The following is a 27,548-nucleotide window of genomic DNA, read 5'->3' as shown; positions in this document are numbered from 1 at the left end:
ATTTCCCTCCTTCTACTGACTCTGGGCTTTGTTTTTTGTTCTTTTTCTAATTCTGTTAGGTGTCGTTTGAGGTTGCTTATGTGAGCTTTTTCTTGTTTAGTGAGGTGAGCCTGTATTGCGATGAATTTCCCTCTTAGGACTGCTTTTGCTGCATCCCAAATGATTTGGTATGTCATGTTCTCATTTTCATTTGTCTCCAGACAATATTTGATTTCTTCTTTAATTTCTTCAATGATCCATTGTTTGTTCAGAAGTGTGTTGTTTAGTCTCCACATTTTTGCACCTTTCTCTTCTTTTTTCTTGTAGTTGATTTCTAGTTTCATAGCATTATGATCAGAAAAGATGCTTGATATTATTTCAACTCTCTTGTATTTATTGATGTTTGCTTTGTTTCCCAAAATATGGTCAATCCTTGAGAATGTTCCATGTGCACTTGAGAAGAATGTGTAACCTGCTGTTTTTGGATGAAGTGTTCTATATATATCTATTAAGTCCATCTGATCTAATTTTTCATTTAATTCTATTATTCCCTTGTTGATTTTCTGTCTGGATGTTCTGTCCATTGGTGTTAATGGTGTGTTGAGGTCCCCTACTATTATTGTATTGTTGTTGATGTCTTCTTTTAGTTCTATTAAGAGTTGCTTTACAAATTTTGGTGCTCCTGTGTTGGGTGCGTATGTATTTAGAAGTGTTATGTCTTCTTGGTGGAGAGTCCCTTTTATCATTATATACTGTCCCTCTTTGTCTTTCTTTATCTGTTTTGCTTTGAAGTCTACCTTTTCTGCTATTAGTATAGCGACACCTGCTTTCTTTTATTCATTATTAGCTTGGAGTATTGTTCTCCATCCCTTCACTCTGAGTCTGTGTTTGTCTTTGGGGCTGAGGTGTGTTTCCTGGAGGCAGCATATTGTTGGGTCTTGTTCTTTGATCCATCCTGCCACTCTGTGTCTTTTGATTGGGGATTTCAATCCATTTACATTTAGAGTGATTATTGAGACGTGGGGGCCTACCACTACCATTTTATGTCTTGTTTTCCGGTTTTCTTCAATTTCCTTTGTTTCTCGTCCCATGGTTTCATCTGTTCTGATGAAGAGCTGCTACTCTCTGTTGTTGTCCTTCTACTTATCTCCTCTGCTCTTGGTTTTGTAGCCCCTTTCCTTTTTTGGATTTTTCAGGAATGAGGGTTTTCCTGAGGATTTCCTGAAGAGGAGGTTTTGTGGCAATGAACTCCCTTAATTTTTGTTTATCTGGGAAAGTTTTTATTTCTCCATCGTATTTGAAGGATATTTTCACTGGGTAGAGAATTCTTGGCTGTAGGTTTTTGTCCTTCAGATTTTTGAATATATCATTCCATCTCTTCTAGCCTGTAAAGTTTCTGCTGAGAAATCTGCTGATAGCCTGATGGGGGTTCCTTTGTAGGTTAGTTTCTTTTGCCTGGCTGTCCTTAGTATTTTCTCCTTGTCGTCGACTTTTGCTAGCTTCACTACTATATGCCGTGGGGTTGGTCTTCTTGCATTGATAAAGTTTGGAGATCTATTGGCTTCTGTCACCTGAAGATCCATCTCCCTCACCAGATTTGGGAAGTTCTCAGCCATTATTTCTTTGAATAGGCTTTCTGCCCCTTTCTCCTTCTCTTCTCCCTCTGGTATACCTATAATCCTTACGTTGCATCTCCTAATTGTGTCTGATAATTCTCAGAGAGTTTCTTCATTTCTTTTTAGTCTTACTTCTCTCTCCTCCTCTGCCTGCAGCATTTCTATATTCCCATCTTCCAAATTGCTAATTCTTTCCTCCATATTATCAGCTCTACTGTTCAGTGCATCTAGATTTTTCTTAATCTCCTCTATTGTGTTCTTCATTTCCAGTATTCCTGTTTGGTTCTTCTTTATCGTATCAAACTCTTTGGTGACATAGCTCCTGAACTGTTGAGCTGTCTAACTGAATTCTCTCTTAACTCATTGAGTATTTTAATGATGGTTGTTTTGAAGTCATTGTCATTTAGGTTATATATTTCATTTTCTTTGGGATTGTTTTCTGTGTATGTTATTTTCCTTCTGTTCTGGAGATTTAATGTATTTTTTCATATTGCTTGATGTTGTAGATTTGTGCCTCCGCATAGAGACAGAGTTTAGTTGCTCCTTCCACTTGTTTCTGCTGGTGTGGTGGGGGAGCAGCTGTTTATACTGCACCAACCAGGAACCCTGTCCGCAGTTGCTAACTGGGCCTGGGCCCCTCCTCGTAGTCACAGTGGTCCTTTGGATTCCCTCTTCTGCCGTGGGGGCCGTCACGGGGGGCTTCAGGCTGCTGGTGCCTACTGTTGCAGCCCACCTAGACGTGCTCCCTCCTTGGGGTCTGCAATGGTGTTATGGGCTTTTCCAGTGGCCAGGAGTAGGATCACTTATATTTGCTGCTCCATCACTGTCAGCACCCACAAAATCTCACTTGTCCACTATGGGTCGCAGCAGAGCTAGTGGCATCTTCTACAGTCTGTGGTTAGCTCACCTAGCTATGCTACTTTTGTCCCAGGGTCTTGCAGCCTTGTGGCTGCCGGATGGGTGCTCTCTACTAGTGCTGTGCAGAGGCTTTCGCTGAGGCTGCTGTGAGCCTGTAGGGTTTCCCCCTAGGCTATGGAGCCTGGTCGCTGGAACTCCACCCAGCCCCAGTCCTGTTCCCCAGGAACTCGGGGAGCCCTTTGCCCTGTCTGGGGGATAGCCAGAGATCCTGATTTCAGTGGTAGCTGGTCAGCTGCTGCCCTGCCTGATATTCTCCTCTCCAGGACCCTCCCGGTGTTGTGGATGCTGGGAGTAGCCCCTCCGCTAATGGCAGACAGAGAGTTTTGTCTGCTGCCCGGGCGGAACTCTGGAGCTTCCCCCCCGGGCCCCGGAGCTGGCCTCTGGAGCTCCACCCAGCCCCAGTCCTCTCCGAGATATCCGGCAATCTCTTGCCCCATGGGGCGGGCAACGGCAGCTGGGGGTCACCGCGCCCTCTGGGATTGTCTCTGGGACCTTCCCGGAGTTGTGAATGTAGGGTGTGGCCCCTCCGCTAATGGCAGACAGAGAGTTTTGTCTGCTGCTCAGGCGGAACTCTGGAGCTTCCCCTCTGGGCTGCGGAGCCGGCCTCTGGAGCTTCACCCAGCCCCAGTCCTCTCTGAGATCTCCAGCAATCCCTTGCCCCACAGTGCAGGCAGTGGCAGCCGGGGGCCCACCGTACCCTCTGTGATTCTCTCTGGGACCCTCCGGGCACCGTGGACACCAGGCAGGATCTCCCCGCCAATGGCGACACGAGACTCTCCCTGCGGGCTCAGGTGTGTAACTCTAGAGTTTCCCTCTGCGTTTAGGAGTAATTGCGGGGGTTTTAGGTAGGGTTCTGGTCACCTGTTTCCACCATCGCTCCTCTGGTGTGTGATCGCTCCTGCCCTAGGTGTGTGTTGATCTTCTGGGGGCGTCCGTTGGAAGAAAGCCGCTTGCAGGTACTAGGCTGTTCAGTCGGGGTCAGAGAGTTTTCACCTATCTCCACCTCCTCCCGGAGGGAAGTCCGTCCGCCTTCAGATGCATAGTCGCGTGGGTGTCTCAGACGTCCTGAGATGCTATCTGGATATCCTTTGTTAAGCAATGAGTGTCCAAATAATTGTAGACTCGAAGGGGGAGAGACAAAGAGGACTACTCACGGCGCCATCTTGGATCAGGTCCTGGACACTTTTTTTTTTTTAAGTATACTTTTCGGTGAAGAAGATTGGCCCTGAGCTAACATCCATTGCCAATCTTCCTCTTTTTGTTTTTTTTCTCCCCAACACCCCAGTACATAATTGTATATCCTAGTTGTAGGTCATTCTGGTTCCTTATGTGGGATGCCACCACAGCATGGCTTGATGAGCAGTGTGTAGGTTCACACCTAGGATCCCAATACCGCCAGAGTGGAGAACGCAAACCTAGCCACTCAGCCGCGGGGTGGCCCCTTGGACACTTTCAAATGGCTTTTTCACAAGTCCTTCAGAACCCAGTCTGAGGAAGGCCTCCCAGCAGGCTACAAGGACAGGGATGGGGAGGGTGCAAGAGACTCCAAACACGGGAACGAGAAAGAGACAGTGCCGGCAGCCGATGAAGGCAAGATGAAGGGAGAAAGTATCCAGCCTTGGGGCTGCCACAGAGCAAACATCCTCCCCACCCCCGAACCCCTCCACCCCTCCAGCCTCTCCTCTCGTGACAATGAAGTCACAGCATTGCAAGCTTCTGGGGTGGAATGCTGGGAAGTCTTGTTCTCTTGGGGTCCCTTAGGTTTCCGTGGCCTTCAGTGTTTTCAACTGCTATAGTAATTCAGAGGGCATCCTTGGCACCTGGCAGACGACGTGCAGGACAGCCCCGGATGACAAAGAACTGTCCTGAATCCCACGACTTTTGTCCTGCACCACTTCCACGCACTTCTGCTGCACATGCATGTCGGCAAAAAAGTCAGTTTATAACCATCTGAGGCTAGATCCTAACACTGTCTATATCTAAACACAATTATTTTATGCAGTTTTAATATGCATCAAATTTCCTGCAACATAAATCAGAGCAATTTTGTGGGATTTTTTTGTATTTTGTTTGTTCAGAATTTTACTAATGATGTCCACTTAAAAAAGTCCTGTTCATGCTGCAACGCCACTGGGGGCTCTGAATTGCCGGGACCACACACACGATCAGAGCACATTCGCAGCCTTCGTATTCTTAGTGATTCTACCCGTAAGTGGGAGAATCTACATCACGTCTTCTCGCATACACACCGAAGCACAGACCTACCAAAATACAGTTTACTTGCTATAAACTACTTTCCTTTATTTCTCCTTTATATTTTTGCTAGACGTTCTATCAATTTTTAAACTGCAGGTAGATAGGCTATATGCCTGATTTCCATTTCCCCACAGAGAACGGGGCAGGGGACGGGGCAGTTAAGAAGACGGCTGCACCAGGCGAGTGGCACGTGGTAGTCTAGGAAACACTGGGTTTTGACACCTCTTACCAAAAATCCAGCCCCTTATATCCATAACCCCCCACACCCACGTGCAGGGACGAAACACAGAGTTTCCTGCACCAACTTTGGGCAAGCTAATAGCACCCTTCACAATTTTTCTAGATTTCCTAGTCTAGCTACTCAGATAGGGTTGAGATTCAGGTGGCAGCGCTGCTGGAACTAAGGCGACGTCCATCTGGGCAGCGCACGCCTGGTGTTCTGTCTCAGGAACCTCGGTCAGGGAGGGGAGCAGGACGGCGGGGAAGGCCACTGTCTGCCTTCCCTACCTCTGGGACAGGGGCTGGGGTCCGGCCGGTGCACCCGGCTGCAGGCACGAGGCCTGGGCTCCCCTACTGGCCCCAGCACCTTCCGCGAAACCTTGGCTGAGTCGCCAACTCTGACTTAAATGCTCAACTTAGGAAATATGAAAAGTAAGACCTGGCCTCCTTCTGTCAGGAGGGTTTTAGGAAGGAAAACAAAGAAACAACTTTGGAAGTACCTGTAAACTATAAGCTCCTAACTGAATGTAAGAGATTGATATTTATTTATTATGAGCTAATATTATCAATTTTAATACTACTATTTTTGAAAAATATGAAGTAAACAGCAGTACAAAGTCACAAAAAAAGTTAACAGATGATGTTTTACATGGTGATAAGTTTTCTCACTCTTGGTTTCCACCCTTAGCTTTTCCTGTTCTATGGATGTTGTCAGTGTATTTATATACATACCCCCCTCAATACTAGAGACTAGGAGAATACAGAAGGAAAAAAATAGGAAATGTATTATTTGCCTGGAGAAACAAACAAATATGATTTAAGAATATACTAAACTCCTAACATTTTTAAGAGCTATAACCTAAAGATCTTAGTGAATCTTTAAGGAAAAATACAGAAATATTTATATTTCTCCCAAGCACCATTCCAGTGGAATATTGAGAGCCCTGTGTCCCTACAGATGCCTTCACAATTGTCCAACCAGAGACCTCCTCGGTTCCCAAACCATATTCCACTAGACTGGTCTTTATCCCTCTGCAGCTGGAGACCCAGAAGTGTAACTAACTCAAGTCTTCCTTAATGCTGGAGCATCCTGACAAGAAAAGTCCTCCATTACTTGAGGTAAACTGAATGAGCCTCTATTCCCACACCTGTGAGTGGAGTCCCTCTCTGGGGCCAGCAGGACCTGCTTATCTTCTCACCTCTTTGTGCCCAAAGCCAAAGCAGGGGCTGGCAGACAAGAGACACTGAGCAAACACCTGTGCTTGGATCAACAAACTTGGGGGAGTACCGGGCAAGCCTCCTTGTCCCACTGATTTTACTGCTTTAATGAATGCGGATGTGGGTGCTGGAAATGTCACAGAGTCCCTGCCCCTGCAGAGCCTGTCCAGGTCTGGTTGTAAGTTCAACTACAAGGACTGCAAGGGCTTACACCACACAAGGACCTACCTACCAAAAAATGTAGGTAAAAGAGAAATTCCGTACGAGACTAAAGAACTTACGAAATTCTATAAAAACAAAAGCAGCCAGTTGAAAGCATGAACCAAGGAGTCGGGTCTTCGAAAAGGAGAGACAGGTTGACAATGGTGCAATAGTTTCCATCTCTGAGCACGACGCTGGGAGAGAAGTTCTAAGTTAAAGAAATAAGATTCCTGAGCTGTGATGTACGGTCATTAAACACACACACGCACGCACATAAAAAGCCACCCTATCTATACTGAGGCCATGCTAGTTGAACTGACGTTTTGCAGAAAGAGTTCATATACCCTGAAGTGAGAGGTACACAATAATCTCCTAGTCAATGGAACGATCAGCATCCCTAACCTCCTATTAATCGCCTTTTCTGGGGCCGGCCCAGTGGCGCAGTGGTTAAGGGCTCACGTTTCACTTCAGGGGCCCGGGTTTCGCCGGTTCAGATCCCGGGTGCGGACATGACACCGCTTGTTGAGCCATGCTGTGGTAGGCGTCCCACATACCAAGTAGAGGAAGATGGGCACAGATGTTAGCTCAGGGCCAGCCTTCCTTAGCAAACAGAGGAGGATTGGCAGCAAATGTTAGCTCAGGGCTGATCTTCCTCAAAAAAAAAAAAAAAAAATCGCCTTTTCTAGCAAAAACCAATCCTGAATCTGTTAACTGTCTAAATAAAAGATTCCAGAAATTATGTAAATGGAAACCATGTTAGCTAATTATTTTTGACAGATAAACACTTAACTCAGAATAGATCAATTTCCCCTAACCCCGTGCTCCAAAAATTAAAAGTGAAGTAAGGCTCACCCTTGAACCAATGAAGAATTAACATTTCAAAAAGATCAACAGCAAAAAAGCAAACTAAACAACAACAAAACCTGAACTATTTTGTTCATTAACCTAACACTGACAATTTTCAAACTTTTTGATACATGTTTTAATTCCTGACCCTGGAAAGGATCACTTATTAACTCTATATTTTTGTTAGAGGACAACGAGCTTGACCACTTTGATAAGAACTCAGAGATACTCGAGCTGCCACTGTCCTGAGCCTCTGAGTTTCTTTCTGGATACACGGCACCTGGGGATCCGCTGGGATTCGGCCTCTCGGGCACCAGGACAGAACCACAGGCGGGGGGGCTGCTCAGAGCTTCCCAGTCCTGGTCCTAAGGAGACACAGATTACGAGCCACGGACCTCAGAGAACCTCTGACCAGACGTGATAGGAACTGCCGGAGAGGCAGGCATCCGGGGGACCAACTTTCTCCTTCCTTGTTGATCACACAGCATGAGATCGGGGTCCAACCCACCCAGATGCACAGAGCACAGCTGCCGGCGGGACAGAGTGAGACGACATACAGACATTGCCGCTTTTACGAAGTGCCAGCTTTAAGAACCACTAAAAAGATGCACATTTTCGTTCTTTCTATTCATAAACCAAACTCCTCGAAATATAACAGACACTTTAAAATACTGAGGTAATAAAATTTATAACTATTATACTAAGAAAAAACCACTCTACCCTACTTTAGCTTATGAATAAACTTGATTCTCCACTTTTTAATTCATGAGAACTTTACCAAAAATGCCCTCTTAAGAACAGAAAAAAAAAATACAGTTTCAGCTAGAAGAGTCCTAAGGTAGCTAAGTTACAAAACCACAGACAGAGTTGATGGAGGAACAGTGCTGAGAGAACGGCCCCAAAATACTGTTAGAGTTTTAAAACGTGTGCTCAGAAAAGCAGCAGGATATAGGAAAGGTCACTGACAAAACCAGAGAGATTCAAACTCTGCTTCTGCATGTGCTAAACCTACGTGGTCAAATATGAGCAAAGGGCAGACGCACAGAGAGTAACGTTCTGTTTGTGAGAGCGAACAATCCAGACTAGACGACTAAGAACACCAGGAAAACCAAAAGCTGCAAGAGTTCAAGCTGTCAGACAGCCATAAAGTCACAACAAAATAGACCCAGAAAAGGGTAATTGAGAAAAACATAAAGGCTTTGAAACGAAGATCGACTTGAGAGAACCACCAGGGGATGTGATTAAGGTCGGCCTAATCACGACAGCACAGTTATAAAATCCTCTATTCAAATCCTCCCCCACATCCTCACCGAGCGAATGAAGGTGTTCCTGCTATTCCAGTCTCAGCTCAAACGTTCCCTCCTCAGGAAGGCTTTCTCCGAACACCCGGCTCCAAAGAGCCCCTCCCGGTCCTCTCAGTCACGTCATCTCCCTTCATTTTCCTCAGCGTGATCAGAGCTATTTTTGTGCTAGTGTATGATATTTACTGTGTTTCTTCCCACGTGAGACTGTAAACCCCATGAGGACAGGGTCCTTCATTGTCTGTCTGCTTCACGACTGTATCCCCAGAGCCTAGAACACTGCTGGATATAATATACAACAGGTGCAACAAATGCCAGATGAAGAGTGCTAATGATAAATTACTATCATGGCATGCACCCTCACACCTAAAGATTATTTGGGCAAATGCAAGTGATATTTATACAAGTATTAAATTTGTGAAACCTATAAATTAGAATACGGTTTTGGCTGAAAACATAAAATACACTTAAAAACAGTAGAGCCTGACTAGCCTTTGGCTTTGTGTAAAAGTAGCAGAAAGCAATCCCACTTATGCCCCATAATTATAAAAATGTAACCCAGACGGTAGTCTCCACCAAAATAAAGAAAAATTTCACAAGATAATCAGTGCGGAAAGCAATGGCATTTTGCAATTAAAATGTGGAAAATGGGATTTCAAGACCATTTATGTTTCCAATTTTTTTAATCAAGGTAAAACTGACACACAATGAAATGCACAATTCAATGAGTTTTGACAAACGTATACACCTATGTAAACAACACTCCAATCAAAATATAAAACATTCCCAACACCCTGGAAAGGTTCCATGAGCCCCCATACAGTCAATTCCCACTATCCCACAGGAAACTAGTGTTAGAATTTCTACCACTACAGTTTAGTTTGCCTGTCTTTGAATTTCACATAATGTAAAATTCATTCTTGCTGTTGAGAGGATCAACAGTTTGTTCTTTTTTATTGCTGAGTAGTAGCCCATTGTACGAATACACAATTTGTTTATCCAAGCTCTTGTTGATGGACGTTTGGGTTGGTCCCAGTTTGAGCTTCTGTGAATAAAGCTTCTATAAGTATTTGCATACAAGTCTTCTTGTGAACATAAGCATTTATTTCTCTTGAGTAAATGCCCACAGTGGGATTACTGGGTCATAGGTCATAGGTGGCTGAACGTCTAACACTTTATAAAAACCCCCTTTTCCTAAGTGTTTATACCATTTTCTACTCTCAAAGTCAATACACAAGAGTTCCAGGTGCTCCACATCTCTGCCAACGTAAGATATGTCTTCTTATTTTAGCCATTCTTGCATGTGCTTAATGGCATCTCATTGTGGTCTCGATTTTCATTTCCGTGATAACTAAAAATACTGAGCACCATCCCATGCGCTTATCAGCCCTTCTTATGTCTTCTTTATTGAACTGTTCAAGCCCTTTGCACAGTTTTATTAGGGGCTTTTTATTATTGAGTTTTAACAGTTCCTCTTATATATTCTCAGGAATGACAAATTAGAATATGTAATAGAAAAAACAACCCCCAGTTATAATATCAAAAATAAGTTACTTAGAAATAAAACTAAGAAAAGATAGGACAATCTTTTATGGAGAAAATTTTAAAACATTATTGAAGAATATGAAAAAAAGGCTGAATAAATGGCAATATACCATGTTCACGGATAGGCAGACTCAATCTCATTAAAATGTCTGTTCTCTCCAAATTTGTTTATAAATCCAATACAATTCCAATAAAACGCCCAAAAAAGTTTTTCACAAAACTGAAGCTTATCTTAAAAGTTCTATGGAATAATAAAAGCCTATGAATAGTTAAACAATTCTAAAGAAAAACAAGGTGAGAGTTACTTTACCTTACCATATACCAAGACCATATAAAGTCATACTAATTAAGAGAAAGAGGTACTGATGAAAGGACAGACAAACCAACAGAAGAGAAGAGAGACTTTAAGTACATTTACATATATATGGAAAAATGGACATCTAAAGACGAGTGGGGAAAAATGTCAATAAATAATACATATTTTTAAAAACTGAAATGAGATTCTCATCTCATAACACACACAAAAATGAATTACAGATAGATTAAAACTTTGTTTTAATTTTTACAAGAAAATGAAGAAGTTATATTTTTAATTTGGAGTAGAGAGGGATTCTTTAAAAAAGGTACAGAAAGCATAAGTGTAAAGGAAAGAATTAATGTTAGGCTACAATAAAATTAAGACGTTCTTGGGGCCAGCCCCATGGCTGAGTGGTTAAGATTGTGCGCTCCCCTTAGGCAGCCCAGCGTTTTGCTGGTTCGGATCCTGGGCACGGACATGGCACCGCTCATCAGGCACGCTGAGGCAGTGTCCCACATGCCACAACTAGAACGACCCACAACTGAAAAAAAATCCAACTATTTACTGGGGGAATTTGAGGAGAAAAAGCAAAAAAAGAAAAAGATTGGCAACAGCTCAGGTGCCAATCTTTAAAAAAAAAAAAAAAAAAGAGAGATTCTGTTCAACCAAAGTTACCACAAACAAAATGAAAAGATGAGCCCCGGACTAGGAAAAGATTTTTGCATTGTATATTATCAACAAAGATTAGTAACTGGAACACAAAAAAAGAGAAAAAGACAGAAAGAAAAGAAAAGAAAACCTCCTACAAACCGGTAACACACACACACAAAAAAAATCAGCCAGATAGGAAAAATGGCAGGGAATAAGAAAAAAATTTTTCACAGAAGATACACTACAAATACGGTCAATGAACATAAAAAGATGCTCAGCATCACTAGTAATCAGGGAAAAGCAAATTCAATTCACAATGAGATTCCATAACTAACATCCATCCTATTGGCAAAATGTGTTAAAATCTGACAACATCCAACATTAGCTTGAACGTGGAGACCCAGGAACTCTTGTCCTGTGGCAGAGACTGTGAAGTTGCGTAACAACCGTGCAGAGCAAATACGGCAGTATGAGGTGCAGTCAAAGCTGTGTATGCCCCACCCTAGCCTTTCCACGCTGGGGTCCATACCCTAGAGCAGCAGTCCTCAAACTCTTTGGTCTCAAAACCTCTTCACACTCTTAAAAAGTATTTGTTTATATGGGTTATATCTATTGATATTTACTGTACCAGAAATTAAAATCGACACACTTTAAAAATATTATTTCACTTAAAACTACCCACAACAAAACAATTACATGTTATCATAAACAAAACTTTTATGGAAAGTAACTAAATTTTCCAAAACTTAATAAAAGAATGACTGTGTTTCACATTTTTGCAAATCTGGTCTAACAGAAGACAATTAGGTTCTCACATCTGCTTCTGCTTTCAGATCTGTTAAAATATCACATATCATATACCCTCTAACTCCACTACAGACTTATGAAGGATGAGAGGGGGAAAAAGACAAAGAAATTATCATTATTATAGTTTTCACCCCACAGACTCCCTGAAAAGGTCTAGGAGTGGGAGGGGAATGGTCCTCCAGGGGTCCAAGCCACACTTTTAAAACCAGCTTAAAAACTCTAGTACATTTGCATAATACACACACACACACACAATGTTTGCTACAGCACTGTAATAACAACAAATTGTAAACAAGCAAAATATTTATCAAAGGATGGATAAAGTGTCTATTTATACAAGGGTATACTACACAGCAGTTTAAAATAACTGAACTAGAGCTACACAAAGCAGTGGTAACATCATCTCAAACACTTCTCAAACACAACTTGAAAGATGATAATTTACATAAACGAAACTTGTAAGTGGCACAATTTATACAAACTTTGAAAATATGCTATATGGATAAATGCCTACGTAGTAACGGTACAAAAACATGCACAGAGAACATAGACACCAAATTCACCATCGTGGTGGTTGTCTATGGAGGAGGAAGTGACGGGTACACAAGGGGACTCCTACTGCACATGACATTTTGTTAAAGGAAAAATCTCAAGTGTTAAAATGTTAAAATTTGTTCAAGCTAGGAGATGGCTTCTGTGAGCGTTCCTTATTTAGTCTCTGTTCCTTTCTGTATATTAAAAATATCTTACAATAAAAAAGAGAAAAAATGTTCTGCTGTACTTGGTTTTGGCAGATAAAAATCTCTCGGTATATGCTCTGACACTGTGAGCCCAACCAGATTAGGTCACGTTGTATTTTTTTAACTTTATTTTGACATATACAAATTGTATATATTTAAGATGTACAACTTGATGTTTTAATATATGTATACATTGTGCAAAGATCACCATAAGGAAGCTAAATAACTTACCCATCACTTCTACACAGTTACCATGGTGTGTGTGTGTCCAGATTTAAGATCCATCCTCAGCAAATCCCAAGCATACAACACAGTATTTGGAACTATCGTCACCATCCTGTACATTAGAACTCTAGAGCTCATTCATCCTGCATTAACCAAAATTTTGCACCTTTTTCATGCTAAATCCTAAAATATTTTTCACAAAATATCCTTTTTACGAATGAATTTTTGTTAATATTCAAACACTAAAATACTTCTGGGATTCTTGTTAAGGAATTATACGGAAACTATTTTAAAGAACTATTATGAATGAAAAGTCCTAATACTCGTTAGCTGGTAAACTGTCGTTAATGACAGTCAAGAAATCAAAGACCTGTGAACGCCTCCTTGTAAAACCACAAAGATCCAAAAGGATTGTCTTTCTTTTCCTTCTAAAAATATATTAAGATAGAAATTTGTAGTGGAACAAGTACAGAATTATGGGTTTTTGGAATAAAACCACATTCTAATGTAAAACTTAGGTACAAATTCATCCCACCGTGAACTTACTTTCATAAATATTATGACATGAGAAAACGGCAACAAGCTGTCAATTTAACGTAATTAATTTTTTCCAATTAATTTATACTTCGGGCACATATTCGTGTTTTTACTACAAGCATCTGCCTCATTTAAATGAAGTGAGTATTTTCAATACTTCTACCTACTCTTTCCTAAGTTGTGTTAAAATGACTTGTTAAAACTTAAATAAAACCATAAACTTGGAGATTCTGCACACACACATTTGTTCTACCAGTTAAACACTGATTCTCAAGGGAAGGGATGGTGTGAAAACACAGCAAAGCTTTATCTCATTGCTTTTTTTGACTTTTTTAAAAGAAGTCAAACTATTTACCTTGCATTTCAAATGGAATTAAAGGAGGACTTGAGATATAAAGGAACATGGGTTTCATAAAGTTTGAAAGACTTAGCTCAAAGATCTAAAGACTTAACTGTTATATTTTCCATTTATAACTTCTTTTAAAAAGTACTATTCCTAAACTGCTTTGAAATCCATCTCTGGTTTCTTCAATCTTGAATCAAACTTCATTTTTAAAAACTGTTGTGTTCTGACTTCTAAAACTTGCTCTCTTTTCTTTCTCCCTGACTTCCCCTTCCTTTATTTTCTTTGTTAACAAACCCATATCTAATACCTGACCCTGTTAACTTATTTAATTGTTACAACTCTCTGAGGTAAGTACTATCATTATTCCCATTTCATAGACGAGGAAATTGAGGCACAGATGGAAACGCAACTTGCTCAAGGTTCCCAAAGTTATAAATGGCAGAGCCAGGACTCGAACCTAGAGGCCATGCCAAAGTGAAGTCATAGTTTTTAAAAAGTTTCTAATGTTTCTGATTTTTGATGTCACTACTCTTAAATTTCCGGCAACTAAAAGCTATGTTTGTTTGTTTTCCATCAACTACCAGGTTTAAGCATGAGTCGGAGGAAAGGGGCTCTACTCACCATGTTTATCAAATTAGCGGAGGAAAAAAAAGAATGACACGAGAGTACAGGAAAGAATGACAACTGAAGCAGAAGGGAACACATTCAGTTGGGGACAAAACTATTTGGAGATGCCTGAAAAGCACACAGGGAGAGGTGGCTGGTAAGCGGGTGGATCTTAAGGAGAAGGGAGGTCTGTGCAGGAGCTGGAGGAAAAACCAGAGGCCCCCAAGGGCAAACGAGCCTCGGGGGGTGAGGGGTAGGCAGGATCAGGTGACAAAGGGAGGAAGGCAGCCTACATTCAAGGTGGCAGGAAAGATGAGGAGAGGCAGAGAGAGAAAAAAGGACGAAACAGTTCAGGGCGAGTTTCGGATTTAGCACGGGGTTCAAACAAGCAGACGTCTCCTGGATTAGAATGTGGAATCCTTACCGCAAGACAAGCCTGCGTGCTTGTGTTCTTTGCATTTTGCAGGGTGATCAAATATCAGGCCAAAATATAATACAGCCTCATTTTTAATATAATGAAGTCTAAACCTATGAAACCAAAGATGGGCTGAAGCTTTTATGTTTCATGAAAACATTTTAAAATGTGTTAATGTAAAGGATTATTAGGTGACTATTTTAAATATTTACATGCCTAAGAAGGTTTCAATCACTTCAGAAAAATACATTTATAGACATTTAGTATTTAACTGAGGTTAACTTAAATATATTTGAGGCCCCACTGTGGGCAACGTGCAGCACATGCCAGAAAGCCTTAGAGGGAGAGAGCATCTTCCTGGCTGTCTGTGGCGAGACACTGGACACCTGCAAAGCTTCTCCGATGGTGGGCATACTCATCCTGCCACACTGATACCATTCAGGCCAACCAGAGAATCTTGCAGAGATTTTTGGTGGGGTGAAATGGAAGCTAACCTTTGGAGAAAGAGAGGGATTCGGCAGAATGTTAAGGAAAGAGGTCTGGGCACTCAGAGGACCAAGAGAGTATTTGTGCAAGAGTATTTGGTTCCATCAATTTAGAACCATGTTCGATGCCTCTATAGATGTGTTTTATTTACTCCTGAATGGATGTTACCAAAGAATTGCCTTTCTTTCACATCTTTTTTAACTTAAAACTTATTTAATAGGTAAGACGAGTATATGATCAGCATTTTTTCAAAAGTTACTTAAAGGAGACTTAAAGGAGACAGTCTGCCTCCTAACCAACTGTCGTCTCTAGAGATGTTCTTCCTGAGACACTCTATGAAACTGCATTTTGTTTAAACGTAGGATTTTTTTCTAATTCTGACTGGCATCTCCATGATTCAGTGATGCATAACTAAACACTTATAAGATTTTTTCTGTCACATCCCCAAAATTGGCACCAAGAACATTAGTGCTACTCTACCATCTAGGTTGCAGGTCCAGATGCAGACGGAACACATGTTTCAAAGAAAAAGCCTGGATCTTTCCTTTCAGGTAATACGATTTTATTTCGTTTTTATGCGATAGAATTTTCTTCTTTATTCTCCCAAAATTCTACTGAGTCAAACAATTAACTTACCTAATGAATGTCTATTAAAAAAGACACACACAAACTAGGATCTGCAGGTCCTTTATAATCTAGGAGTTTAAAGCAGAAAATCAAAGTTGATCATAGCTACCTCACATATTAATACAGTATCAAGTTAGGTTGTATTGTTTACAACTGTGGCCTCCAAAATGGGTTCACGCACCCCAAGGCAGAGTATAAGGCAATCCTTTGTGGGTATAAGAAAAAAAAGAGAACTGTTTACAATTTTTACGTCTTCCTTTCAAAATTTATATTGTGAAATTATGTTACATTGTGAAATTAATATGCTGGTATGTGAATAAAATTTATAAAGAGATATACGAATATATATCTCTTGAGTGCATACTTAAATATATTTTGCTAATAAGGGTACATAATCAAAAATGTTTTGAGAGGGGCTGGCCCCGTGGCCGAGTGGTTAGGTTCGTGTGCTCCGCTGCAGGCGGCCCAGTGTTTCGTTGGTTCGAATCCTGGGCGTGGACATGGCACTGCTCATCAAACCACGCTGAGGCGGCGTCCCACATGCCACAACTAGAAGGACGCACAACTAAGAATATATGACTATGTACCGGGGGGCTTTGGGGAGAAAAAGGAAAAAATAAAATCTTTAAAAAAAAAATGTTTTGAGAATTAAACGGCTCAGTATATGAGCTGCTCATTTCTAAAAATAAACATCTCATTGAGTTTCTAAAGTATATGAAGTACTAATTTGGGTGGAATAGACAGAGAAAACAATTCATAAAAGGGACAGATCAATGGTGGGCTAGACTGCATATTTTTAGAGGGAAAAATAGATAGCTTATTTTTTGCTATGTGGTTCTTTTTAACTCTGTTACTGCTGTAAGAGTTACTGAAAATGAAGTGTATGTACCACGGTTAAAGGAGATGGGCTCTGAACTCATCCGGCCAGGATCAAATCCTGGCTGCACCACTTACTTTGGGGAAGAGCTAAATAACAAACGTATAAACGGCCTTGTTCAGCGTCTAGCACTTCAGCAGCCAAAAACGCTAACAATTATTATAAAATAGAAAGAATATCCTTTAAAAAATACTAGCTTTCTATAGTAACTGAAATGAAACAGCCGAGTCATGTTTTAATTTTGCATAACTTTTAAAGATGCTTTCTGGGTCTAACTGAAATGTATTTAAACAAATGGAGGCTTTTTTCCTTCTTTTTTGTGCAAAAAAAATCCCCTCAATATCACTCCCATGAACTAGTCTGTCTTGGAACAGCTAATGTAAATTAAACCATGTCAGTCCACAGCCAAACGGATACCGGAATAACTGTACACATTCTAGCTTCTTGGCTTCACTTTTATGTGGAACATGTGTTTATATTTTGACCTTTTGTCTTTTTTTAAAACACAGAAACATTTTTAAACAGCAGCAACTGGGATGATTTTTTTCTTTTAGTTTCCAAACATATTAAGCTACACATGGCAGGGCCTATTGCTGAAACATTTATAAATGTTACACCAACTGTGTTTATATTTCTGATTTTTTTTAGATTGTTTTGTTTTCATGTAAGCCATGACCTGAAAATTTTAGCTCAAATTCTTTCCACAAAATAATTACATGATGGAACAGTCTGAGTCATTTTGAATTTCCGAAACATAAAACTCGCTCCCATAAAATAAAGATAGTGATCAGCATCATAGTGAGGCTTTTATATGGGGTTTTGTGATGATCCAAAACGCAACTAAATGGTATGGATCAGGCGGGAAGGACAGGACCAAGAACGCAATGATAACTCATCCAGCTCAGAAAAATCACTGCCATCTTTTTTCTTCTCCATTGTCTCTTCTAAAGCAATTCTCAAGTACAAAAATAAAGTCTAACATGAGATTTCATTGCAATGAAAAAAATCAAAGAGCAAAAGAAATTGGTAATTCTTAAGGCAAAAGTACTCCTCTTTAGCCTAGCCTTTTAAACCTTATCCATCACCTTGATGGAAGACGGAAAGAACTCATAATACGTAAGTTAATATAAATAGCACACAAAATGTAAGGGCTAGTTCTATGAACAAGAAGACCAAAATCAACTAAATATGGGTAAGGAAATTCTCTGGCTCTGAGCTGCTCCATCTGTTAAATGAAATAGATTACACATACTATCAATGAGGCAGTCTCTGACAAAAGGTTGTTTTTAAGAAGTCTAGAGATAGTAAACTTAAGAGAATAATCATTTTTTTCTTTAAAAAAAAACAAAAGGTAAGCGTTGGCTCTCAATAAATATTTTTGCATCGAGCGAATGAGTGAGCAAATGAGCAGAGCATCCCACCTTCCAACCTCACACATTCCTTCTGATAGGCCAGCCCCGGTGTCACCCCTTTCCAGTATGATGTAACTCCAGACACTACGAGGACAGACTGTGTGTTCGGTCACTCCATCTCCTTCACTGAATCCCTCACCTGAAAATATTTCATCAAGCCCAACCTGTACCGTAGGCTTTCTTCATTGCCACCACTCTCACTAAACGACTCTCCTAATGGGTCATAAATAAACTCCTCTCCGACAAATTCAAAAGTCAAAAGTCTCTTCGTACTATTTACAGTGGAACAAGAAACAGGTTTGTTTTTCGACACAGCTATGAACAAAACCTTGACAGCTGGAAATTTAGCGGGATCTGTGGAATGAGATTTGCAACAACAAATAACCATTAAATATTTACTCCATCCCACCCAGACAGGGTACCTCACTTTATGTGCAACCTCAAACGGAAACCTTGTAACTGTCTCATGTTAAATAATGGCTCAACAGTTTGATTTTTAAGAGAGGCAGAAAAATGAAAACATTCACCACTTCGATTTTTGTTTAGGTGTTTTCATTCTATGCCCTCTCTTCAGACAAAGTATAAGTTACTCAAAGAACCCTTCACAGTACCAAGTGATTTTACTCCTCTCTCCCCCCTTCCCTCCATCTCTGTCCCATCTGTCTCTCTGTCCCTCCCTCTCCCTAAAGCCTAAAGTAACAGATGGGTCAGAGTTTGAGAAAGGACACTATTTCAAGTCCTTTGATTTCCCAATTTCAACACCTAAAGCAATCCACTTAATATTACCATTGAAATGAATAATGTTCTTAACTGTTCCACTTTGAAAATCACAATTACCATCTATAAAGGAAATATTTTAAAAATCTTCTCTAATATTGTTTTATGCTCCTAACAAAAATAATGGCTTCAATATTTTAGCCATTGTCATGAATATAATACATTTCAGGAGGATTTAAAACTGCCATGTAAATTTCAAATAGCCAAAGACCATAAAGTGTCATTAATTACAAAATCCTGGAGCTCTTAGCTACAAATTATGAGTTGAAAGGATGTGGGTTTTATTGCTGTGCAACATAACTTCACATTAAATCCTAAATAGAACTGCCACGTAAGCTCATTTCCTACTTCATCTCTCTAAAAAATGCAAACACTAGCTTCATTTCCACAAAACACAATGAAATCGCGATTCTGCAAGAAAAGTTTATACTTCTGTAAGATTTCACGTTAATAAGCTCATTTGTTTCACATGCAGTCACTGCTTGCTATGTGCACTGCCCTGGGGCCTTATAAACATCGACCCATTTATCCTCAGATCAATCTTACAAGGCAGGTGCTATTAGCATAACACATCAACGTACCTAGCACAGAGCTTCATACATAAAAGAAGATAAATGTTGTCTAATTTAAGTTAATCCAAAAAAACTTTCATGAAGATTTTCCAAACCAATTAAATGCATTTAAGAGGTTAATGATATATTAAAAAGATATTTTAACTCTGAGTCAGTTGCATAAGATACTACAACCACTAAAATAAATTTCCTTAGTCGAATGTTGCCAGCTACGTGCCGTGGGAGCCAAGAGGTAACAACTGGCTGCTCTGTCTCATAATAATTGCTAGCAGCCACGACAGAAGTTCTTAAATAAGGGCACACACAAGCGAGCCTGATAAACCGGCAATTCTTTAAAGCTATGATTACTCTACAATTTCCTGCTATCACTCAGGTCATGAACTCAACAGGTCAGTGTGTTTTCTTACTCCCAGTATGCGCACGGTTAGGAACATTTTCATAGCAGATTCTCGGGAAGTCAATCCATCTATTGCCCTTACTGCTCTGCCGTCTCATTTTAGGAAGAGCACATAAACCACTTCAGAGAGATGAATTTCCAGCTTTTATTCTTCCATTTACAATGAAATGTAATTCCTCTAATACTGTATCTCACAGAGATGGAGAATATTTGCTCAGAATCCTCTAAGAAAACTTTGCCAGACACGTGAATATTTTTCTCAACTCTCCTTCAACCATTTCTTCTCATGATAAATAACTTTGTTCTCTTAAGCTCCCACCACCACCACCACCACCACGAGTTCCAACTTTCCAACAATTTGCATGATTTTAAGGATCTCTGGTAAATTCTCCATATTCCCTTTAAATTGTAAAAAATCCAAGGTGGATAAGGTCCTCCAACAAAGATTTGACACAGGTAGAGTTAAGAGGATTAAGTCATAGTTTTTACATGGTAAATTTCTATTTATATACTTTCAACATGCTTGCTTTATAAGGAATGGTTCTATATTTTTGACTTGTGGATCCACTCTGAACTCTGTATCTTTTTCTTCCACAATATAGAAAATTAGTCCTCCCATATTTTATATCAGTTTATTTTTCTTCCAGGTTGATTGCTCTTCATGTACCTGTATGTAATTTATCTTATTTCTGACCATCGGTCAATTTATCAGGGTAATGTGGAATTTTATTTACTTCATTTTTTCAGCATTTTCACTGAAGAAATTATTGAGCAACAAGAGATCTCACAATGATGCCTGTATAAAACCACTAATTACCAGAGACGCCACTTCAGATTGGCATGGATCCAACTTTTGGGCCTACTGTAAACCCTTCTAACAAATTCCTAACCTGTGGACACTACCCTCTCGGAAGTGAGATGTCAAGTTTCATTCACTTTCTGCAGATGAGGAAGACGGAGGCGCAGTCTCCATTATAGCTTCTTTCAGGACCTCAAGACTTCCCCGAAGTGGGGATCACCATATGCCACTACCATTCTAACACCTAAAGGTTGCCCTTTTACCCAGAATTCATAGCAAACTGAAAGTAAAAATTGGAAGTCATAAAATTAGGAAAGAACAGAAGAGGAATGGGAAAGGTATCAGCAGAGGAAGGCATCCTTTGGAAAGGTAGGAAAGTAAAGACCGCCATCACACATCTGATCATTTGGTCTAGTGCCACCGACGGCCAACCTACCAGACCCTGGCTCGCTTACATGACTCAACAACCACACTATGAGGTCAACATCATATGCCTGATCCCTATGTGAATCAAGGGGCACCAGTTTCATGGTTAAAAACTTGCCTTTTTGCCCAACCTCTCATAAATACCATCACTTGTCCTAAAGGGATTCGTGAGAATAGGTAGGAAGCAGTCAACGCAAATTCACCACCATTCCTGGGAAAATAACCAGGAAAACCTGACCTGTTAGGCAGTTCGTAGTATGCATTTCATTTAGAAAGAACTCCCCGATGGTTATGGGTCAGGCAGATGCAAGAAACCAGGCTCTGATACTGACTCTCCTATATGACCTTGGACAAGTTAATTTCTCAAGTCAATTTAAAGATTCAACACATTAAGGGTCTCAAGTAGAACTTGACATAAAAGGGATGCTCAAGCCATGCTAGCCCCACTCTCTTCTGGAGATAAAACCTGGGAGTTAGGAGCACAGAGTGTGTTCCAATGCTGGTTTTGCAGCATACCAGCTGTGAAACATCGGGCAAGTGACAGTCTCATCTTTCTCATAAAGCTGGGACAATGAATCAGAGCAATGAGATAGCATCTAGCACACACAGAAGGTCAATAAACGGCAGCTATTTTTTCAAGCGTTAATAAGAGAGTTTATTATCATCACTATCTGTTGATCAATGTTTCTCAAATTGTGTTCAGAGAACTATGGATATCAGAATGACCTGGAATGTCTGCAAAAAAAAAAAAAAGACAGATCCCATGTCCCAGCCCAACCTATTCAAAAAAACTCTCCAAGAATGGTACCAGGTAATACTCACTTCTGAATCAAATTTCCTTGAGATGCATACTAAAACTTAAGAATTATTGAACCAGCTGGTCTTGTGCTGTGTCACAATTAACACTCGTCTTCTAGTACTTACTCCATACTGTGCCAGAATTATCCAGTATCTGGTGTTTCTGATATTTTGGTACTTTTTTTGGATGTAGATATTAAACAGATAGGCTCATTCCTGGATTTTTCCCCCCAATAGCTCTATTTTGACTTTTTTCCCCCTCTGACCAGGCGTTGGCAAACTATGGCCTTGGTCTGTGGCCAGTTCTGTACAACCCCAATCTCCAGAGGGAATATGTGTTTAAAGCGTTGTTAAAAAAACGAACATGTGACGGAGACCATACGTTGCTCACCAAGCGTAAAACATTTACTGTCTGCTCTTCACAAAAAAGTCTGCCAACCCCTTGTAGCCTAGAATTGTTTTTAAACTGCAGGTCTCAACACAGTTTACTCAAAAAAAAAAAAGAGAGAGAGAGAACTGATTAGAATAGAAAATATTCCAGTAGATATCTATCTTCTACTGCACCAATTGGTACAAAAGTACCATTGTCGAAGTTTCTGTTATACCTATATACGTATGTGTGTGTTGGATAACAGTCACATTGTATTTGGCTGCAGTCAAAAAAGTTTTAAAGTCCTTGAGGGGAGGGCTGGGGAATAAAGAGTGCAATTGGTTAATAAGCATTTATTAAAACTCACACTGGGAAATTTTTACAATAAAGGTGCCCTGGAGATTATAAAACCCTATCAAATGATTCCTGCTGTTGAGCAGTTAATGGCTGATTTCTTCATTGCAAAATGGAAATAAAATCTGTGTACAGTATACATTGTTGTAAGGAGAAAATGGAATCATCAACACAAAGTACTTCAAAAGCACCACACGAACAAAATATTTTAGTTTTAACAATGTACTGTATCCAACATCCATAAGTTCTTTACCACATCCCTAAATTCCTGGTTTCCTCCAATACGGCAACTAGTCCTTTTTTCCCTTTGTGTGTGTGCAAGCGTGTGTCAGGAACATAAAAGAAGTATTAGACGCCTCTGCCCTTTCTGTGTCATCCGTTATTGGCTTCCCCTTCCCCTCTATTTAAAATATGTATTTTTAGCTTTTTCTTGTTTCTAGTGAGAAAGACATTTGATTAAATTCTTGTGCAAAAAGAACAATTAAGACTATGACTATCCTATGCCTGGAAACACTAAAAAGAACAAAATTAAAAATTTTAAAGTAACCGTCTTCCCTTTTATCTTCATGGAGCACTAAATTTCCAGGGCTTCTGAGATTGTTTTGGACAAGCTAAAAATACATTAATTTTACAACACATTTCAACAATTTTGCAAAGAAAAGAAACACCTTCCCAGCAACATACACAAGCGAACGACACTTTAAAACGTCTTCAATATATGAAATGCACTGTGGACACACAAACCACAAGCAGTGTAAATAAATAAAGCCTGGTGCAATGCTGAATGCACGTTTCCCTTCCACCACAAAGAGAAAACACTCGCACATTTGCACACCATGGTATTTTAGCTTAGGAGGCCATAAAGATGGGATTTGGGCATGTTGTGTAAATACCGGAGGCTGTAAATGTGTGTGTGTGCCTGTGTGTGTTAGGGAAAGAGGGTTGTAAGCAGAAGGGGTGGGACTTGCCACGAGCAGCTATTTGAGAAAATTCCTTTTTCTTTCCCATTCATTCTTTCGAGCTTCAGTGTCTGGCACAGTCCTTACAATTACTCACTGGTTTTTCATTCTAAAGACAACCAACAAGCTTTCAGAACTTCCTACAGTGTTTTTCACACGCTTTAAAAAAAAACAAAAAAGGCACCAAATCATTCAATATTTGTTTTAAATAAAAGGCAAACCATTAGCCCGTTTCCTCATTCCAAAGACCCCAAGGGTTGCAGGCTAACTAAGATCCTTTGTTGTGAGTCCAAAAATAACAAAGGCGGTATTGGTAAATTGGAAAATAACAGATTAGTCTGTTTCCAAGAATGTCAAAGCTATTAGCATAAATTTTGCTCTGCCCCAGTGAGCCCAATTTCATGCTGTTAGTGAATTGGCCGTCCTAATAACAGCAAAGCCAATCTAATTGAACACCCCTCGCCTGTTCTCTTTGGACACTCCATTAACAAATACATGGACTGAAAAGATGCCAAATGGGCCAGTTTCCGTTATGCACAACGATGTCCGTCAAGCGAAATACCTCCAACCACAGTGAAAGTTGTCTCTCAGATGCCCACCCAAACCGGTCGTCCTCTGCCTCCGAGTCCAGGACGAGAACCTACCCCTTCGGCTCCCCACCTCCAGGGGAGGGGACGAGGAGGAGGGCACGACAAGAGAGCAGAGGAGGAAGGTGGGCGAGTGGGAGAGCCAGAAATGGATGCTGAGGGGGTAGGCGAGAGGGGACGGTAGGGGAGGTGGGGAAGGCGGGGAGAGGTGGGAGAGCAGAGCTGCAGGATTCCAGAGCCAAGAGGGGGGACCTGCAGGGGGAGCGGGGGCGTGCGCGGGCTCGGGTCCTCACCGGGGAACGCCCCTGCGTCCGCGGCCTCCTCCTCCTCCTCCTCCTCGCCGTTCTCCGACTCGGCGTGCAGGGGCTCCTCGGCGAAGTTGACCCCCTTGCTGGGGGTGCCGCCCCCGGCGGCGGCGCCCGCGTCCCCCCAGGTCCTGGCCTCCTGGCCGCAGCGCGCGGCGCCTTTGTGCTCGCTCTCCTGCTGCAGGCGCGTGAAGTGCTGCAGCGCGAACTCCAGCAGGTCCGCCGGCTGGTGCCTCAGCACCTCCACCGTGAAGCCCTGCAGCAGCTCCGTCAGTCCCGCCGGGATCTCGATGCTCATCCTGCCTCCGGGCCGGCGGCCGCGCGGGCGCCGCCTCGCCCCCTCCCCGGACCGGCCTCGGGCGCCGCGGCCCCCGGGCGAGCGCGGACGGCGCTACCGGCTGCGAGCGCGGCGCTCTGGGCCCCGCGGCCCCGCTGGCCCCGCTGGCCCGGCGCGCGGCTGCTCCGAGCGGCGGCGGCGGCTGAGCGAGCGCGGCCCCGGGAGGCCTGGCAGCATCTCCGGCTCCTCCCGCGCCCGCCGCCGCCGCGCCTCTCCCCCGCCCGGCCGCCCCGCCCCCGCCCGCCGCGGCGCGCCCACGTGACCCCGGAAACCATGGCAACCAGCGCCGGCGGCCGCCGCGCGCCCGCCCCTCGCACTGAAGGCGCCGGCGGGCTTGCGGCCGGAGCGTGGGGTCCCCGCTTCCGGCGGGCCTCGCCGTCCCCCTGTCCGCGCGCCCCGGAGCCGGCGGGCCGCTGGCCGGGTTGCCACCTGTGGCCGCCCGCGGGACGCCCACGCGGAGCTGGGGCCGCGCGGTCTGCCCTGCAGCTGGAGCCTCCGCCTCGGTCGCGGCGTGTTCTTTTCCTCCGAGCATCCAGTTGCCTGAATAAGTGTTGGTGATGTCTTCTGTTTAAAGTCGTGTCATGGAACCGATTCTCTTTTGGACAAAGAAATAAGACCCCATCTTTGCGATGCCTTTCAGTTTCTTTCGCCACATTTTATCCCGCCTTTCTCCATCCAACCTGCTTATGATGTATTGCCTTATTGATGCTATTTCGTTGTCCGCTCTGTGCATTTTCTACTATTTGTTGAGACAAATGCACCGTTTATTGTGGGGCGCTTGTTCAAGTTAGTCGATGCCCTTCAAACAGGGCAGTGCAGCAATTTGAATAAAATATAGTCAGGACAGATGGTCCTAAAGCACGAAAACCTTTCCCTGATTAGGCTCTCATTGTTTATTTTAAAACTTTGCCTTACTCTGATTTTGATTATAACTCCAAAAATAGGAATACTTCACTATAAAGAGAAATAGAATTAGAGATGTGTGCTTTTGAAGTAGAAATCCTTGACTTTGAAATGAGGCTTATTCTGCAAAATTTTGAATTAGAAAATTGTCTTTTGTCAATTAAACTATTTAAAAATGCATACTTCATTTTCTACAACGACCACCCTGTCAAATGGTAAGTATTTCAAGAGCAAGCTCATTTACTCTGCTTTATCTCTCTACCCACAAAAAAGAGTAAATACGGGACTCAGGAAATTCAAAGACTAGAAACGGAGATATAACGAACTAGTCTCTTTCAGAAAAATTCATCTCGATATAAACCCTTTGTTTGTAATCCAATTTATATTCACTCCATGAGGAAATGTTTTCTTTATTTTCGTTTCTTATCAATCTCATGATAATATATAGTAAAGTACTTCCAATTGTAAGTGCCAAGCATTTTAAGAAGTAAGCTTTTATAAAATGCTCTGATCCTCGCTGTATGGCCCAAGTATTAGTCAAACTCTTAACTATATAAGCATTATATAAATCATATAGGCATTATTGTCTGTGTAGATCCAGTAATTTAAGATGAATTTGCGTCATCTGTCTTCATCTATGATGATGTTTTTATTAAGATTAGCATTGTTTGCATGTGGCAGAAAATGCAGAATACAGTTGCTCCAACAAGAGAGCAGCTTGTGTCTCTGTAATGTAAATGGAAGCAGGTCAGGGCTGGCATGGGGCTTCCGTGGTCAGCAGGCTCCCAGGCTCCTTCCAGCTCAGAGCTCTGGAATCCTCAGTTTGTGGTCCAAAACTGCCGCTCCACCTCTGGTCAACTCATCCATGTTTCAACCCAGAGGAAACTGGAAAAGAGAAGGGAACTTCCCCGTGACACACACCCCCTCTCTAAAGATACTTCCAGAAAGTTAAACACACCAATTCCTCTTATATTCTCTTGACCAGAACTTAGAATGGCCACAAATATGGTGTGGCAGATTGCATTTTCCAGAGGTAACTGCAAAAATATCTCCTGTCCCATGTCCTCTTCTCTGTGTGACCTTGCCACTCCTCCGTCAAGAGTTGGAGTCTTAATTCCCCTCCTCTTGAATCTGGACAGGCTTGTGACTGCTTTGATCAAAGTCACGCAAGCATGACAGAAGCAGCCAGTCCTGTGATGTCCTATTCAAAATCCTGACCCACAGAATCTGTGAGCAGAATAAAAAGGTGGTTTTAAGCCTCTAAGTTTGGGGGTGATTTGTTACACAGCAGCAATAACTGAGACACACGGCTATAAGGAAAGTTTGAGAACGTAAGCTTTATTTTGAGCAGTCGTGTGCCACCCAAACATTTGGAGATTAGAGAGAACCAATCCTGGGGACAGTAATCAATGTCTGCCACAATGCTTAACACCCTTCCTCCCAGGAAAAACAGAATTAAAAAGCACCGCTTTTCCAAACATTCACAAAACCCATATTTCAAAGTAGCAACCTACATTTTGTGTTTCAGCATGTATTTCTTCCTTTTTGTAGATTCACTATATGAAGCAGGGTAGATGGCTCTGTCATCCACCACAATGCCAGGGTCACGTGGCTGTCATTTCTTTAGGGGTATAGGAGTGAGTCAGGCATGAAATGCATAATTGGATTAGATGCCCTTTATGGTCTCTCCCATGCTGGGTTATTCTACAATAGTATAATATTAAAAGAAGACATATTGGATTGAAAACATCTTTGCAAACAACAGTCCTATTGCAATTTTTGTTTGCATAAATTCTTAAGTCCATAATCATGACCTGAAAAAGTAAAGCTTGATCCTG

At 41.7% G+C, this 27,548-nt stretch overlaps 1 protein-coding gene across 1 annotated transcript in view; it reads right to left on the bottom strand.

Annotated features, from left to right (window-relative positions):
* PRKAR2B (protein kinase cAMP-dependent type II regulatory subunit beta) overlaps positions 1 to 24,934 on the bottom strand; it is a 109,010-nt gene extending 84,076 nt beyond the window's left edge. The window contains exon 1 of the mRNA XM_070617169.1: positions 24,459 to 24,934. Coding sequence (XP_070473270.1) covers positions 24,459 to 24,768 — 310 coding nt within the window. The 5' untranslated portion in view covers positions 24,769 to 24,934. The remainder of the gene's footprint in view (positions 1 to 24,458) is intronic.
* Positions 24,935 to 27,548: the final 2,614 nt, after the last annotated feature.

The sequence above is a fragment of the Equus przewalskii genome, chromosome 4 (assembly GCF_037783145.1).
Source record: "Equus przewalskii isolate Varuska chromosome 4, EquPr2, whole genome shotgun sequence".
Taxonomy (NCBI): Eukaryota; Metazoa; Chordata; class Mammalia; order Perissodactyla; family Equidae; genus Equus; species Equus przewalskii.
Note: the sequence above shows the minus strand (reverse complement) of the source record. Positions and strands in the feature narration are given on the sequence as shown.